Source organism: Passer montanus, unplaced genomic scaffold, assembly GCF_014805655.1.
Source record: "Passer montanus isolate IOZ18808 unplaced genomic scaffold, ASM1480565v1 scaffold39, whole genome shotgun sequence".
NCBI lineage: Eukaryota > Metazoa > Chordata > Aves > Passeriformes > Passeridae > Passer > Passer montanus.
The window spans coordinates 2983429-3001167 of NW_024368707.1; the positions used below are offsets into that span (position 1 = coordinate 2983429).

Sequence of the window (17739 nt, forward strand, 5' to 3'; positions counted from 1 at the left end):
CAAGCCACCCTATTATTCTTCCTCCACACACACACTCCCCCTTCTGTCTCTCCACTCCCTCCAGCTCTGTTTTGTAACGCCAGCACCACCCTTGAAGGGGCCTGTTAGAGAAGGAGATGGACACATAAGAGAAGGAGATGGACACATGACACACTGAGAGAGGCAGAGTTGTTCAGCCTTGAGAAGAGAAGGCTCTATGACTCCTAACCATGGTCTTCCAGTACCTAAAAGGGGCTGACAAGGGTTGGAGAAGGGCTTTTTGTAAGGGTGTGTAGTGATAGGACAAGGGGTCTTACACTGCAAGAAGGTAAATTTAGATTGTATATAAGGAATCTTCACAATGACAGTAGTAAGGCATTCACAGAAACTGTGGATATCCCATCCCTGGTGGGCAGTTCAGTGCCGGATTGGATGGGATTTGAGCAACCTGGTCTAGTGGAAGGTGCCCTGCCCATAGCAGGGGATTTGAAACTAGATGGTCTTTAAGGTCCCTTCCAACCCAAGCCACCCTATTCTACTTCCTCCACACACACACTCCCCCTTCTGTCTCTCCACTCCCTCCAGCTCTGTTTTGTAACGCCAGCACCACCCTTGAAGGGGCCTGTTAGAGAAGGAGATGGACACATAAGAGAAGAAGTCTGTGCCATGACACATAAGCCTTGCTCAAGAGGCAAATGAGGGCAGATGTGTAAGTAAACCCACAAGTTCACCAGAGACATACCTCCAATTATGTGCACCATGATCATCACCAGCAAAAATCGAACCCATTACTTTCAAGATTCCCAGCACAGATCCTTAAAAAGGATCATTTGAGATACAAGCAGAGAGCAGATACATTCCTAAAGTGAAAAATCATCCACCCATCTATATGTTTCACATCCACATTTGCCAATCTCATCCTCTGAGTAAACCAAAATGAAGGCAGAAGAAGAGACGGTGCATGGCAGTTTTTCTCTTATTTACATTAACAAGGCTCCAGAGCTTGACATATCTGCAGCTTGCTCATGGAAGAGAGCCCACAGAGAAGGTTCAAAGGGCATCAGAGAGCTTCCAGCTCTTGATTTGCTTTGAGGAATCTGCCCTTGGGATCCTGCCAGGGAGTGCAAGGTAAAATCTGGTGGTAGAGGGTAATTGGTCCCTGTGAGTTTCTGAAGGGAAGAGAAGCCAAAATGCAGCATGGGATGGGCTTGGAGAACTTGTCTGTGCTGGGAAGGAAGGAGTGATGATAAACCAAGTATAGCCAGCCTGCTGTTTTTCCAGGTGCTGTCCACTCTGAGAAGCTCTGGCCTCCATGTTGTGTATAAGCTGACTCTACTTACAGTGAAGGCTGGAGTTCTGTGTTTGCTTCTTGAGCAAAAAATAGGATCAAAAATGGGGGGGGGGGGGGGGGGGGGGAATGAACAGACCCCACCTCCAAAGCAGAAGGCACAAGGGAAAGAAGATGTGCATCATGCAGGTGTCTCTATCATCTCACTCCCTGGGGCCTATAGGGGTCTTAGAGTTTGCACTTGCCAGCTGCTCTGCAGGAAGCAATTTTTCCTAGTCTGTTGACTCTCTTGCCAGGGCTTCAGAAGATGAAATCTTTATTATCATGAAGGCTTAAAAGGGAGGAATACTGTTAATTCCATTTTCAAGGTCATACTTTGAAAGTTATTAATTTCTTTCTTCCAGGGCTTTGCACTCTACTCTAAGGCTTTAGGGATTACTAGCTTCTACTTACTAGGGTTCATTTGGGGCTTTTTTTCTTATTTCTTTCCTGTTCCTCCCTCCTCCTCTTCGAAGAAGACACTTTTTTTTCTTCCCTGGTCTCAGTATTGAAGCTATTTTGCTCATTGCCTGCTCATTCCCCATTGTCACTACCAGTTCTGCTCCTGTAATTAAAACTTGACTGTGACTGCAGTGGCACTAGGCTGGCTTTCCTAGAGGTGCAAGTACCACTGTGTAAGCTGGGGAGGATGCCCTCCAGCAACTCTCCAACAAGATTAAGGAAATGTCTCTGGTGTCTATCAATCTTTGCACACGGTTTAATGTATTTCAGAATTTGCTCATGCTTTTTTAGCACTGAACAGTTCTTCCCCATGTTTTGGAGCTCATTCATGGTGTACGAAGTACTCATCTATCATACCTCATCTCTTAGAGGAATGAAGATTCATTCTGTAATGCAGCTTACCCATCCTTCTCTAAGGTCTGAAGAATATCCCCAAAATTGTATTTCTCAGTGTCTTTCTGAGAAGGTCGTGGTGTTCAAGAGCTGTCTGCTTACACCATTTATCCTGGAGCTGGTTTACAGTAATCCTAGTCTAAAATTGAACTGTTATCCTGACCACTGAGGTTGGTGGTGGATAGAAGACCACCTTTGTTTCAAGGTTACACAGATCTTTCATCATCAGTTCTGTCTTGTGTATATAAAAAGTTTCAATGTTTTCTCACAGCTGAAGAATTTTTCTCCCACCTTTTTCATTTCCCTATCAACTGAAGGTTTATTTAAAAAAAAATCAACCACCCCTCAAACCCCACCTTCCCCAGCGACTGATACAAAACCAGATACTTAAAACTGTATTGTCTTCAAATCACACATTAAAGACTCTCATTCTGCAGGCAAATAAGCAAAGAATAAAACAAACAAACAAACCACATAGCACAGACTTTCTTCAGGAGTCATTATGGGAATGATCTCAGCTTTTTCTGTTTTTTGCTTTCCAAGGATAAAGCAATCCCACTTGTGCTCATCTCTCAAGCACATGTGTAGGGCACAGCAGACCAAAGGTGATGCCAAGCACATAACCCAGTGTCTCAATAAAGGACAAACAACATTGCTCCCCTCACCCAGAGCACGCACAGAAGCAGGTTTGTTAATTGGAGGCTCTGGAATCTCTTGAAAAATTTATATTTTCATCAGTTTCATGTCTGTCTGTTTACTCACTTCATCCCTGCTATGGTTTTCTACAAGCTTTACTGGCATATGAAAGATTTGAGTGGCTGTGGACAGAAATGAAGAGGTGGGGTACATGCAAAGGGGTGATTGGAGCAGAAAAGCAAATAAATTGGGGCAGAGAGTGGCCAGTGTGCTTGAGGTTACTCTGGTACTGAAATCCACTCCTGCTGCAGCCTCTGCTTTCCCTATCTTTATCTGCAGAGAAGTGTCCTCCCAGCCTATCCTTGAGATCTGCTTGGGGATATCACTCTCAGTATTTCAGTGAATTAGAGATGTCATGACAGTCAGGCTGGGCCCTGGTGCTGGTATATGTCTCTAAAGTGTGGGGTCTAAGTAAATATTACCTTGTCTTCTTTGTAGTTCTCATCAAAATATGGAAGTGTCTGTGTGTGTGCAATGCCAGAGTGAGACTCCTGGTCACCTTAACACCCTAACAGTGCAAGAATGGCTTTAATACCTGGCCCAGGCCTGGGAAAAGCCAGAGCAGGAAGCCATCGTGGCTTCCCACAGCCCATTCCCAGACCAGTATTAAAAAGGGAAAGCTAATACAGCTTACACAGGTTGCTGAGCAGGCCTTCAGCTGGATGAGTAGGAGCAATGGGAAAGATGCAGGAATGTATTCCTGTTCCTCATTAGATGTTCTTGGCTGCCTGGAGATTGCTCAGTGCATGTGGGCTGTACCTCAGCACAGGGTGTGTGGCTGGGCAGTGTCACCAAGGGTCAGTGTGCCTGTGTGGCTGCAACACCTACCGGAGGCGCTGCCTGACCAGACCCTGCTGAAGCTGTGCTGGTCAGAGCACATTCCTCTCCAGGGCCTGATGCCATGCTCCCACTCATGCATCCACTCCCCAGGCTGCAGAGGGACATGCAGGCGGTGCTGGGGAAGGACCACGTACATTGCTCCTTGCTCACCTTGCCACGAGGCCTCTCCCGTTTGCAGGGGAGCTCTGCTGACAGACCTGCTCACCCATGGGAGGGAAGGCCTTCCAAGAGCGCTCTGCTTTTTCTGCAAGCCTGATTTCTTTGGAATGGTTGGGTTTTATCCCCATGCACACCCTCCCTCCTCCCTCCCTCCCAAATCCCACACCTCCCTTCTCCTTTCTGGTTGTTTTTGTTTTTAGAGAGAGTGCTTAGACAGCTGTATTAATCATGCAAGCCCAGCCATGTGTAATGTGCTTTATCAACAGCAGAGCAGACACTGAATGGCAGCTGGTTCACAATCGGGCCCAGTGCACTGCCTGAGCGGGGAAGATAAACCTGCTGCTTCCCAAACCAACTTACTGTCATGGGTTAGTGAATGGAGAGACTGTTCACTTGGGACAATAACCAGAGGGGAGGCCAGCTTGTTAGGCAAGTTCTTGATTGGTTTGCACTGGAAATGGAAGGGCTAAGAGGAGGAGGAGGTGGAAATTGCTCTTTGGTCATTTTTGGAGGAGTTTTTGTGTGTGTGTAAGGATTAAATCAAGACAAGAGTGGCAGTTCTTCATCCTCCTCCTTGCTGCCTCCACAGTTCCAGTCAGCCAGTCAACACAAGAAATAAGGAGAAGAGGAGGGAGAGAGCAAAGATTTAAGTACATCTGCTGTGCAGTGAGGATAGGTTGTCTTCAGTATCTCTAAAGGGGGAAGGTTCAGTTGATGGCTTCAGAAGCTCATCTAACATGCAGATGGTATTAGGCTATGAGTGTCCTCTGGGTTGGGGATATCTGCCTCAGGAGGAACAGAGCCTCCCCCGGCTCTGCTCTGCAGGGTACTCTGTCCATGCTAGAACACTAACACTATCACTGTGCCTTATCGGACGACTGATTTTCCATGGCAGTCACTCTTCCATAGGTTTGCTTCTAATCTCTGCAGTTCAGTTATGTGTCTTCTCCCCTACTGGATCCACCCAAGCTCCACTCTCCCACGTGACTGCTGTGCCCCGATCTCTGCTCTGCAGAGCTGTTCTGCATGCATGCAAAGCCACACCAGTGACTGCACAGACCTTGAGACATCTTCCTTATCCACTGCAAGGGCTCAGCTTGGAGGAATGTCTTTCTGGGACTCCTAGTCTCAGTTTCCACCCTCTGCTGCTGATCTTCTTCACTCACTGGATCCTCTACAGCCCTGTACTATGCAAATATATACAACCCAAGGCTCATTCTGGAATAAATCAATCTGAATTAAAATAACAAATAAAAAGTTCAGAAACAGATTAGGCAGTAAAGCCATTTCTCTTTCTTTTCCCATGTCTCTTTTTTTCACTAAGAAAGCTTGTTTCTTTTCTCTACACTTTTTTTTTGCGGGGGGGGAAGTGGTGGAAGAAGATTTGTTTTAAATTTTTTCAAGCAATCTCAACAAATAGAAGCTGTCTGTTGCTATTCAGCAAAACCCACCAAGCAATGTTGGTAGCTTAGCATCAATTCTTGGCATGTCTCTTTTCCCTAAGTTGCTGTTTTTGTCTACATTCATACTACCTCCTTTTGGAAGACAGTATCATCACCTCTGACTTTGGTATTCCTCGCTTTAAACCACACAGCCAAAATAAGATACAGTACCATCCCTTGCCTCGTACCTATAAAATAGCAAGAAGCAATTACTGTGATGTTGGCTGCCTGCTCTCACCCTGCCTTGTCCTCCCTGTTCCCTTGGCCTGAAGGCCCCACATCACTGGCACCCAGTTCAGACCCAGCCCTCAGTGCCTGCAGCCCTGGCAGGAACTGACTCTGACCCTGAGCAGCAAGACACAACCTTGGTCTGTCTGAGCATCCATCCTGCGGGCCAATTCCTTCTACACTCACCAAATGGACACTGAGCCCTTTGGAAAATCTGGGTGGATACCACCCATGAGAAGCAAGGAGAGCTGTGAGTTGTGCTTCCCACCCAGAGCCATGGGCATGATCAGCTGCCAGTGCCCGCGGCTCAGGCAGCTTTCAGGGAAGTGAGGCATGCCCTGACTAGTCAGCCACATATCACTGTGGAGGGATCAGTACAACTGAACTATGTCCCTCAAATGCCTTAGGATTTATGGGAATACCAGTCTTGACATGCTTCCAAATACACCCTCATGTAGTTGGTGCCTGTGGCCATTATTTTTTTCTGGTCACTTTTTTCTGTCTGTGTCAGACTTTTTGTCTATTTCTCTGTCAGGATCACAAAGATACAAGATTGTCTATTTTGGCCTGTCTATGCTGTGGCTTCCCTAGCTCTGCCAACCAATTTGTTTTTCAGGCCTGAAGGCCTGGATTTTCACTGACCCTTTTCTGGAGCCCAAATGAGAAAGCACCCTCAGGTCTCAGTGAAGAGGGCTCCAGAAGTAGATGGGTCTTTCAGCTGGTCACACCATACTGGCAGGCCTGACTGCCTAGTCAGCAAACTTCCATAAAATGTTAACCTTTTACAGCCTGTAGTCTCTGCTGTAATCCCCCTAGCTTCTCTTCTTAGCTTTGGTGGACTCAGATGTCCACCCTTTTGCCAAAGCAAACTCTGTTGACTTGAGAGAAGCCGGCTCAGCAGAACTGGCAGGACCACGCACTACAGAAAGCAAAAGGGGAGCAGAGGTGGGTGGTAGGTGACCACTGCAACAGAGGAGCTCTCTTCTGCACAGCTAGGACACTCGGAGAGAGGAAAGAGGACTGAGAGGGTGTTAGAAAGAAAGCTGCTCTCTGTTTCCCACTCTGGCCATCAGACCCAAATGAACATCTCTTTTCTCCTTTCCCCCAGCTCCCACCCACCCGATGAAGGCATTAGTGACAGTACAGGCTATACAGGCTACAGCTAAATGGAGACTATCTACAATCTACAGTCACACAGGGTCATTCTCCGATCAGTACACGTTTTGGCAGAAAGGCAGGACTCCTTATTCTCCTTTTCCCTCCCACTCTGCTAATTGCTAACACACTACTGCTGTAAATCCTGTGCCAACCTATTGACAGCTGTGACTTAGTCTGATCAGCCCCCAAAGACTGACACACTTGTTGCTCTGGGGGCAGTTCTGGATGTGCTGCTTTCTGAAACACCACATCCCCCTTGCATTGCTCCCAGGGCATCAAGCTAACCACACTGAGAAAGCCTCTGGCAAGCCTTCATCACAAAACTCCTGTGAGGAAGACTCAGAGGCTTTGAAGCCCATCAGTCTGGCCAAGCCATTCTGATGCAGACACTAGATGCTAATCAAAGGGACAGAGTTAATGTTCAAGGGGCTGAGGGCAAAGGATGATGAAGAACAAAGATGGAGCTAGTGCCGCATTTGTGACAGGTCCCTTTGAGGTTCAACAATGGCCATGCTTGCCCTTCCATTGGCAGATATGGTGTGGAATGAACAAATTATCTTTTCCCAGAAGAAAAATCCTTTTGAAAAGGCACCTGATGATGCAGTAAGGCCCCTGCTTTGTGACAGCCAGGTCTTGTGTCAGTCCATTATAGCATGATGTTACAATGCAGACAGAAAGATGTGATGATGTGGCATCATCCCAGAAGACATTTCAAGGCATTTTGAGTGCCCGGCTGCAAAATCAGGAGAGCTGGAAAATTTATCAAGGACAACTCAGTTGAGAGCTGAATCAGCTGGGCTTCACCAGCATTTTAGGAAAGTGTCTCATCAAATTCAAGTCCCATTTGTTTAGTTGAATGGGCTGCTTCTGAGTCTCCAGCCTGCCTGAAAGCAAGATGTTTCCACAGCAGCCAACTAATGATAGCAATGCTTAGCAGGACTGCAGTGCTCTTCGTCTCAAATCACCTTCCTTTTAAATTAATGCTCAAAACCCCACAGGGCAGGGAAGTGTTATTGAGGATTAACAGAAATGAAAATTGAGGGAGAAAGAGGAAGAAGGCTGTGATTCTGGTCATTGAGGAACTGCTTAATTGAGGGCTGAGGACTACATTTCAGAACATCAACTCAGAGGAAGAAAAAGGTCTAACAAAATTGTATGCCCAAGGTTTCTTTGAAGGCAGCAAAGTAAAAGCAAATGTGAAAAGCACCAGCATTTGTGCCAAAGGCCCACAACGGAGAAGCTGGTAAGGGCTTTCAGAAAACAAGTGAGGCCCAGAGTATTTAAACTCTACTTTCCCCCTCTGCAAAATCCTCTTGGGGTGCCTGGGTCACTGGAGATACACCAGCATTTGGCACCACGAATTCCTGGAGACTCCTCACAGGAGTGATGGCACACCAGGACGTCCTTCAAGACAATCTCAGGAGACTGGGGAGCAGTAAAAATATAACAGCTTCAGAGACAGAGGGGAAAGTGTTTTAAAGGATCAACTAAAGCTGTACAGGATGGCCTTGGCAAGTTGATTAGGAGGGGTATTTGTAATGGAATCCTGGCCTTGCTCACTCGCAGATTTTGCTTTATCATTTAGCTTAATGGGCTCCTAATTCAAAACCAGCTGTAAACAGGGCTGGCTATGAAAAAAATTAACACTGCCTGTCTGTGGAATTTAAGGATATATAATAAAAGTAATCATAAAACCAAAGAGCCCTGGGTTTTTCATCAGACAAAAATATTTGTCATTGAAAATTCTGCTTAAAAAAAAAAAGAGCACCTTGGAAAAAATTGGAAAACTCCTCAAAACCCTACATTCAAAACAACCTCAGCAACTTTAATTTCATATCCAAGCACAAGTTTCATTTCCAATACATAAGATAATGGTGTTTAATTGGATTTATTTTTCCACAGTAGGTTCCCAATGGCCTACTTTACTCCTTTTCTCAGCTCCTTGAATGTTATTTACAAATCACTCTCTGGGATTTAATTTTAATGGTAGCTTGATTTCTACCTCGCTTTTTTTTTTCTTTTCTTTTTTTAGGTACTTTTCTTTAATTGTATTTGTGGATTTGCCTTTTAAATAGGCAATTGTGACTACATCCTGAGCCTGAATAAGTGCCGAGAGCAGAGCTTGATTTGAAAACGGCAGAGTAGTTAAACGGAGCATGTGTAACACCCAGCATTTATTGTTCTTTTCATGGGAGTACCTGCAGGTGCTTTGTTCAGGCAGGTGCTCTTTTGCAAAACAACATGGGTTCCTAATAACACTCTATCCCAAAGTTCTATGCAGACATTAAGAATTTAGGTCTCTGAGCAACCCACAAGTTGACTGCATCCTTCTCATATGGCAGCAAAACAAAGATATTGGGGAGCTGTAGGTCAGGATTTTTTCAGTGAACACAGGGACTTGCTGCCTTATTGTTGATTTAGTTTCAAACACCACTTTCAAATGCCATAGCTGCTTTCTGGACATGCCTGGTCTCTGTGGTTTTTCAGAATGAAAAGATCACAACCAAGTCCCAAATCTCATATGGATGTTAGGACCATGCTGTCTGCACCCAAGGCAGGAGTGGGCAACACAGAGACAGAAAAACCATAAAGACCCTGTTTTGCCTTCATACCTTCTTCCCTTTTGGAATAAAGCAGACACTAACACCTCACCATGTGTCTTTTTTCATGCTCTCTGCCTCAGATGCAGGATTATGTGACTGGAAGACTTGGAGAGGGACAAAAGCATGAGAAAACAAATTGTTTCACAGTGGATGCTCAGCTAGAGTGAAAAAAACCCTGGCAGTGTTTTAATTTTTAATTTTCTACTTGTCCTTTCCACCATCTCTGCAAAATTTTAGGTCTGCTTATGCTTTTGATCCAAATCTGAACAAGTGGGCAAAGAGAGCTTTGGATGGGAATGTGTTTTAGAAGAAGGTCTGCAGGGAGATTGAACCTCACTAAAGACTGTCCACACCTGGGTGACAACTCAGAGTCGTGGCGCAAAGCTTGGTTAAAGGTTGTTGCTATTCAGTTGATTGGTTTTTTGAAGAGGGAGGCGGGGAAAAGAAGGATGAGGAAGGTGAGCAGAAAAGACAAAATGACACGTAAATGAGAAGGGAAAGCCCTTATTTTCCTGCATTTCTGAGCTGTTTTGCCCATGCCTAGCTCTGAGCCTTTGTCAGGATGACGGAGAATGACCCGGCTAAAGAGCTACTTCAACATAAAACATATACTGACCTGGAAAAGCATTGGGGAGTGTGGGTAAAACTCGTTCTAAGGGGGGAAAAAAACCAATAAGCAACATGCAGGAGAAAAGCCACATTTCACACCAAGCAAGCAGCAGATACAAACCTGATGGAGTTGTCCATCCCCAAATTAAATGAACTAGAGTAGGTTTCATATACAGAGCATTTTGCTAGCAACACGCCTAATACACATCAACATCCCCTGGGACTGGGAGAAGTGATTTGAAAAACTAAACAAATAATAGCCAAACAGCAAGAGGGATTAAGCACCTGCAGTGAAGGTAATTGGAGTTGATGGTCCATATCTTCCCTCTGACTTTCAACTCCACTCATGTCATCACTCTACAGATCCTCTCAGCTACACCTCTGCCTCTGCCTGGAAGCTAGTCTTGGCAGAGAGGTGAGCTGTGGAAGTCCTCCATGGGTAGTTGTTGCCTCCTAAGAACCTTCTCCACAATGGATTTCTTGCCAATGACAGTTCCTTTGAGGATCTGTGCATGTGCAGTCACCCTGGTGAATCCTCAAGGGTATTCTGCTTCTTTAGTTTTTGTCCTTTGAGAGGGACAGAATTTTTGCAGATTCATCATCTTCCATTTGTAGGCAGAGCCTGCTGTCTTGTTTATAGGGTTTTTATAACATGTTCTTGTTATGCATCACAGCAGGACTTTGATATACGTCACTGCTGGCTTCATGGTTTGCTTCTTCCACAAAGGATCCCAAAAGAATTGCACAAATACTGAGGGAAACCAGTATCAGAGACCTCAGTCTGGGGCTAACAGTAGTGTTAATTCTGCTTCACAGATGGTGCAGGTGATGCACAGAGCAAGGAAGCAATTTGCCCAAGGTCAAATGCTGAACTGTTGGCAGAGCCAGACACAAACCCAAAAATACAAGGTCCCCAGGCTTGACTATTATCATGGGGTCTCCTTTCTTTGCCTTCAGAGCTTGCTGGATGCTTTGTACTGGCTGAGACAAGTTCCTACCCATGGACTGATCCATAGGTAGATATTTATCTGCAACAGCTCATAGGCCTAGGGCAATGAGTAATCTCTTGGCTTACCTGCTAAAATCACTGCTGATGGACACAGAGCTTGGCAGGATAAATCAGTAGGCCACTATTACTCTCTGATCATCTAGGCCCAGCTATTTGGAGGCCAATGCTCTTTCCACAGTATCCTTGGTGCAAAAAGTGAGTTTGTGTCTCACTGGAGCTCATGAGGATTGAGCAGGTCAGGCCCATCCCTATGACACTGGCAGAACTCCTGCCCTCACAGTGGTAATGGAGTTGTTTGAATCCACAGCAGGCACATTGGAGATCAAATACAAGTCTAGCCTGAATCTCTCTGTTTATGTAGCAACAGGGGACTATTGTTCTGCGAAAGCGGGCTGTTTGTGCTGACAAGACTTCCTTGTTATTTAGTTTGGTTAAATAACTCAACTCCCCTTTACCTTCTTCCTGCACAGCAGGCTGCAGGCTGCACAGCATAAGCAGTTAAAGCAAAGCACTATGGCCTCATTATCATGCTGCTTTCTATTCAAGGACTCTGTCTCTGTTCCCCTCTCCCACTGTGTGCTGCTTTTATTGCTCCACCCTGGCTCATTAGCAGTGTCTCAGCCTTGCCCCCTCTGACTGTCAGCCCAAACCACTTTCCACCCTCCTGAGTCTCCCCATTATTGACAGCCTTGAGGAAAAGAGGGGGTGTGCACTGAGGGCCACTAAGAGGGATTTTGGTCACAGTTAAGGTTCCAAATCCCAGCAGTCACCACTGTAACCAAATGCTCAGAGCACAACAAAGCATGGGCAGAGTGGAAGGAGGGGTGTCAGTGTGTGCACACTTGTGGCAGGATGCTAACAAATAATGACAAGCTAATGCCAGCTTTTAGGAACATGCCTTGATGCAACCAAAACTGCATGGCCTCCACCTGAAGCTTCTTGAGTTGGCACTGTCTTGCCAGCTTCTGCTTCACCTCCATGCTTGCTGATTCCCCAGAGGGTGCAGAGGATGCAGCAGGGGACCTGCTGATGTGGCAGTCTCCTATAATTGAACCAATTGAGCCAGCAGGACTGCATGAGGGTGTGCAGCACTGTGCTGCTGTCTCCTGTTTCAGCCTATGGGATGGGCTAGCTCAGCAGGAGGCATAAGGTGACTAATTTGGAAAAGCTTTTCGTTCTTTTCTCTGCTTTGCTAGAATGTGCCTGGTGCTGCACCTGCTTGTGTGTGCCTGTGGAGGGAGGGGTGTATGGGTTTGCTTCCACATCACAGAGTGCATGCCTATGTGTACATACTCACCTATACATAAACCTGTGTATCTGTTCCTCCAGCATGTTTATATGTGTGTATATATACACACACACACACCCACTTCTGTGTAGCATGTGTTAAGATACAAGTTGTGACTTTGATTCATAATGCTTTTCATGGTACTGCTGGGTGAGTAAAACAAAAATAAAACATGCTCCCTACCTCCTAATACATTTGGAGGAAGAATCCTTTTGCTTCAGTTGTGTTACTGCTTTTCACCTTTGTTGCTCTGTGATGGCAGCCCTGGCTTTGCCTCTCTGTCAGGTAATTTTCACAGAGCTGGAATATTACTGTCCCTTTTTTTGTGCTTAGGGGTTACAAACCTTGCTCCAAGGCTCTGCAGAGCTGAATCAACCTATTGGCTCACCAGTGCTGCCAAACATGGTCCTGCCTTCCAACTCTTCGTACCCACAGATGTGTGATAGAGCTTCCTCTCCTGCATGGGCTTTGGTGCCTGTTGAGCCCAGTCATGAACTAGTTCAGCTCACTACAGTGAAAGAAAACATGTGGGGCATTTTAGGGAGATAAGCAGTAAAGCTCATTTACGTATTCACTGGTTTAGCAGGTTGGACAGCCTTTCTGGGATGTCCACTGAGTGGCAGAATAAGGGAAACAACAAAACTACATGTCAGAGAGCAGGATGAGCAAAAGGACTGGGGAGCAAGGTATGTCAGCAAGCTATTAGATCAGTTGTAGCATCAAACTGTACCTGAGTATCCTCTCTACAAACATACTCCATATTTGCTGTTGGAGACAGTCTCCTGGGAAAGTTAAACCTCTGGTAGGCCATATTTATGTTGTTGTAAATTCAGTCTCCAGGAGTGAGGGGTATAAATCTCTCCACCTACAGCAGGCAATCCTGCTGCTACATCCTTTAAGGAAGATCACTAGCTATCTATTCATACAGCTCAAGGAGGCTGCTTTTGTATTTTAATGCATCTTCTATCTATGACATTGACATCTAAGGTACTCAGTCTCTCTGAGAGTTTTTCAGTGCTGACTGAGATTTCATGAAATGGTAGCCACCAATTTTTCTCTATTGCTAAACTGTTCTTTCACATCATTTTGCTCGCTCCCTGTCTGCCCTCCACCTCAGGCAAAGCTGCCAGTAGCTCATTATTAACTCTCTGGTTGTTTCTTCACTCCTTGCTGCCATTCTTTTTTGTGCTGCAATGGGACACTGAGGAACCATCACTGTACTTACCTCCCTGGTGGGATGTTGCTCTACAGTGAGCTTGTTCTCTGTTTAAAAAGGAAGTAAGATCTCTGATTCCAGGGATGAAAAACACTCCCAAGTATTTGAGTATCTGCTGTACCTTGCAAAAACTTGTCACTTCTTTTATTTTTCTGTCTGGGTGTGTGGCTGGGAATGTGCATTACCTGTTATTTCAGCTACTGTGTGATCACTACTACATTTCTTTCATCTGGGCTTGTAGGTTTTTTCAGCAGCTTTCTTTATCTTTATGAAGCTGGATTCCCTTCACTCATTTCCCCCCTGATTTCTTAACCTTCAAAATAGCAGCTGTAGTCTCCCTGAATATATTTTTTCCTCTCTCTTTCCTTCTTCCACACTAACTAGAAGAACAGAGATTTCCTGAAACAATATGAAGCAATTGCACAGTGAAAAAGTAGGGGTTAACCAAGCAACAAAAAAAAAGTTAGAAAGACTTCACTAAAAATCATCAAAACTCTCTCAGCTCCTGCACCTCCATTCTCCTGGCTCTTGTGAAGTTCTCTAGTGTCCTCCAGTATAAACAGGCCTTTAATTTCTAAAAAATTATAAACAAAGTCCAACTACTTGAAAGAAAGTGTTCTTCATACACATCAAAAGGGGGCTAAAATAGGATCCTCACTGTTGCAAACCATCTTTAAGAGTTGCCACATTTCCTCATGGAATAGTTACTACTAACTTTGCAGGTTTCCCTGGGTTTCTCACTGGTTCTGCCACTTATTTTATGACCATGGGTAAACCACTTCTTCACTCTGTACCTTCCTACTGCAAAATGGTGCTAACAACACTCACCTATTTCTAAATGACTTATGATATTTAAATATTCATTGCTAGCAAATCCTTTGAGATCCTTTGAGGTGAAGTTCTGAAGTCATACAAAATGCTTCTCTAGCAAAACTAAGTCCCCAACTAAAATCATAGGTGCATATATACATTATTGAATTTCATCTTATATTTTGTTTCAGTGATGTATTTCAGTTCATCTGTGTGACAGGAACCAACAGAGAGGGCCAAATTTAGAATTCAGTCACAAATAATGGATTCTAAACATAGAATTATATTAATATCAGCAAGAACAAATCTGGAGTATTTGAAAATTGTGTTCCAGATTGCTGCCTGAGGATTTTTTTTTAATCTCATGACAGTCACAAGACCAGGGTGAAAAGACTTTCAAAGTAGAAATTTGCTTTGTGTGCTGCAATGCTACAGGAAATCAAATATATTTTCTTTTATTATAATATCTGTTCTTTAAAAAATAACTGCCACAAAATATACCCAAACTCAGGAAACTTCAAGCTGCCATGAAATAAATCCAAAGGTGGTAAACAAAGAATGCCCATGGATTTATCCTTTCGCACTACATCTGTTAAAAATAACCAAACCATAACTTGGTGTTTTTTTGGTGAGAGCAGAAACTAGACAAAACTGCATCCCATACTGACTGCTTTACACATTTTTTTCCTGTTTAAAAGGACATGCAGACCATGACATGAGAGTTGTAATTCAATTTGGGACCGTCACAGGAACACTGCCATCAGTCACTTTTGTGTCTATGTGTTCATTGTGTGAGTGGGTCGTTTTGCTGCAGCACATCTCTGATGCCAATAACATGTGGGCCAAGTCTAGCCCAATTTATAAACCTGGAATTGGGAACTGCATTTTAAGTACACCACAGTTTGTATGTGCATGTGGATGGTAGGTGAGGGGCAGGGTCTCTGTTTAGGGTCAGGTTTGAATCAGCTGCAAAATTCAGAAACAGCAGGTAACTCTGCTCTAGTGCTTGGTCTAGTCCCAGCTTCTGCCTGTTTATACTTACTAAGACAAACTCAGTAATTGAAAGGTAGCAGAATGAGATCCAAGGAGCCTTATTCCATATTTCATCTGTTGATTACCTTTCCCCTCATGGTCCCTATGGTATATCCCTTTAAAATCATTCTGTCTTTTCTCATTTCTGTCCCTTCCAGTTTCAAACCAATTTCTCTTTTTCTTGACTCTGTCACTGTTCTCCTCAGGCTCAGTGGCTAGTTCTCTCCATCTCTCTGAATTACTTGTCATTTCTCAGCTGTCATGGATCCTCCGAGCCCTGGCCTTCTGTCTACTTATTAAAGGGGCTGTCATTCTAAAGGGCTTTTTGTTTCCAGCTTTAAAACAAACACATTTTTATTATTTTAACAAAATCTTTCTTCAGCAAAGCCAGTCAATCAAAGGGCTTGACTGTAAACCTTTCAATTTGGCTGTTTGTGTTTCAAGGCAAGTATGAACACTTAGGTATCCAAAGCAGAGTGCTGGAAGCCAGGTCATGGCTGGAGGTCTGAGGGGACTGGGTTGTCAAGCAGATACCTTCCTGAGTTTTGGCCACCGTGTGCTTCCTGCACAGCCATGTCTTTGCAAGAGCCTCCCTTCACCCTGTCCCGTACTCACTGTAAAGGTATAGGCTGGCATTTGTGACTCCCAGCTTGTTGGCAGCCACACAGGTGTAGTTCCCGTAGTGCTCCTCAGTGACATTGGCCACCATCAGCAGAGACTGGCTCCCCGTGCTCTTTATCTCCAGACCATTGGCGCTGTTTATTCTGGGAAGACAGGAGAAGACATGTCCAGTGCAATGGCAGCTGTGTCCTGGGAAGGAAATCCCTCCCCAGCACACAGCAAAGCAAAGTCATTCAGCCCAGCTGGCAGGTGAGGATAGAGGGAAGAAGGGAGGGGATGTGAGAGGAAAGAGACCAAATAATGCGTGGATGGAAAACAGGAGGAGGGAATGAAAGGAACATAGTAGTTCAATGGGATTAAATGCCACGAGTAAAGCAGCGAAGAACCAAGCAAAGACAAAGAAAAGGGAGGAAGCATCTACCCAGCATTGAGTTACTCTGGAAATGAACACACCATGGTCAGCTGAAGGCCAGTCTGTACTTGAACAACAAATTCTTAGTGAAACACACTTATTCACAATATGTGCCTATTGCAATGCTATAGAAACCCCTGAACCTGGGCATGCTGTTCAGGTCTAGCTACCCCAAAATGTAGGGTAATAACAACCTTCTTAATGCCAGGTAAATGCTTAGGTAGAAAGGACAGATAATTTTTTTCTTCTTATTTATTCTCATATGCAAATCTGAAAGGCTCAGGTCACACAGGTGAGGGAATCTCATACCTCAGCGGCTCCTTTCCTCAGAAGAATGAACCTGGAGCAGCATTACCTAGTTGAAGACTTATACTACCTACATTTTGGCCTGTATCATGGGCTACTTAACACATGAACAATGTATTAATTGGGCATTGGCCCATAATTGACTTCAATGCAGAAGCTCCATCCTCTGCACTTCCTTCAGCATCTCCAGTGCAGAGAGGAATTGCCTCCTCAAGCCATGACCATGCTGGCACTGCTGAGACTGATGGGACACTGATACTCAAACGGATTGTAAGGACCAATTTGTTTGAGAAGAGTTGGGGAGGATGACAGGAACCCCTATTAAATGGACTGAAGAGAGGAGGCAAGAGGCGAGCTAAAGGCCTTACCTGGTATCATCTCTGTACCACTCAAAATCAGGCGTGGGCACTGCTGATGCCTCGCATCGCAGTAAGGCTTGTCGTCCCGTGGCCGCTTCATTGCTCTTGGACTCTGTGATGGTAGGAGGGTCTGCGGGAAGGAAACACGTGGTCAATCCACACACTTCCAGGTAGAACAAAACAGTGAAACTATGTCAGGGCTGCCTGCTTCATGCAAACTGTTTGGGCTAATGGAGGCCCACGGCAGCTGTTTGCTGTGACCCTTGTTCCCCCCTGCTCCTCTGCAGAATGCTGCTCTTTGAACATTCCCTAATATACAACATTAGCAGCACTCCTTACACGTGCTTCTCTTCAGCACTGCTGAATAAAGTCCTGTCATAAATGCAAAGACATACACAGCCAAAGTTAAGGTTAATGATGGACTTCTGCAATTTATTAATATTTACCTATGGATCTGTAGGTCACATGGGCTTATCAGAGAGAAGAAGATGAGAGAAAGATTTCCTCAAGGGTAAAGGAAGACAGCAAAAGTAAAGGAATAAAGTAGGAGTTTAACACTAGCATGAAAATTGTATTCCATATAAACTTTCTGCCTAATGCCAAAACTATAATAAGAAAGGACTGAGGCAACATGAATGAAACAGAAATACATTAATGGCTTAAAAGAGAAAAACTTTAGAAGCTGTGGGTGCAACTCTGAGAGCCAGTGTTGAGACACTTCCCTTAGGTGTCCAAGGTTACAAATCCCGATCACCTGGATATGGTGCTTTGTGAAAAGCCCAAGAAGGGC

At 44.8% G+C, this 17739-nt stretch overlaps 1 protein-coding gene across 4 annotated transcripts in view; it reads right to left on the reverse strand.

Moving 5' to 3' along the window:
* LOC120506418 (limbic system associated membrane protein) overlaps window positions 1-17739 on the reverse strand; it is a 996252-nt gene that overhangs the window by 14505 nt on the left and 964008 nt on the right. For 3 of the 4 annotated variants that reach the window (XM_039717979.1, XM_039717978.1, XM_039717977.1), the window contains 3 exons: window positions 16959-17079; window positions 15867-16015; window positions 9904-9939 (listed from right to left, as the gene is read on the reverse strand). In XM_039717979.1, the coding sequence (XP_039573913.1) occupies window positions 9904-9939; window positions 15867-16015; window positions 16959-17079 (306 nt within the window). The remainder of the gene's footprint in view (window positions 1-9903; window positions 9940-15866; window positions 16016-16958; window positions 17080-17739) is intronic. The other variant, XM_039717980.1, reaches the window with a different exon arrangement.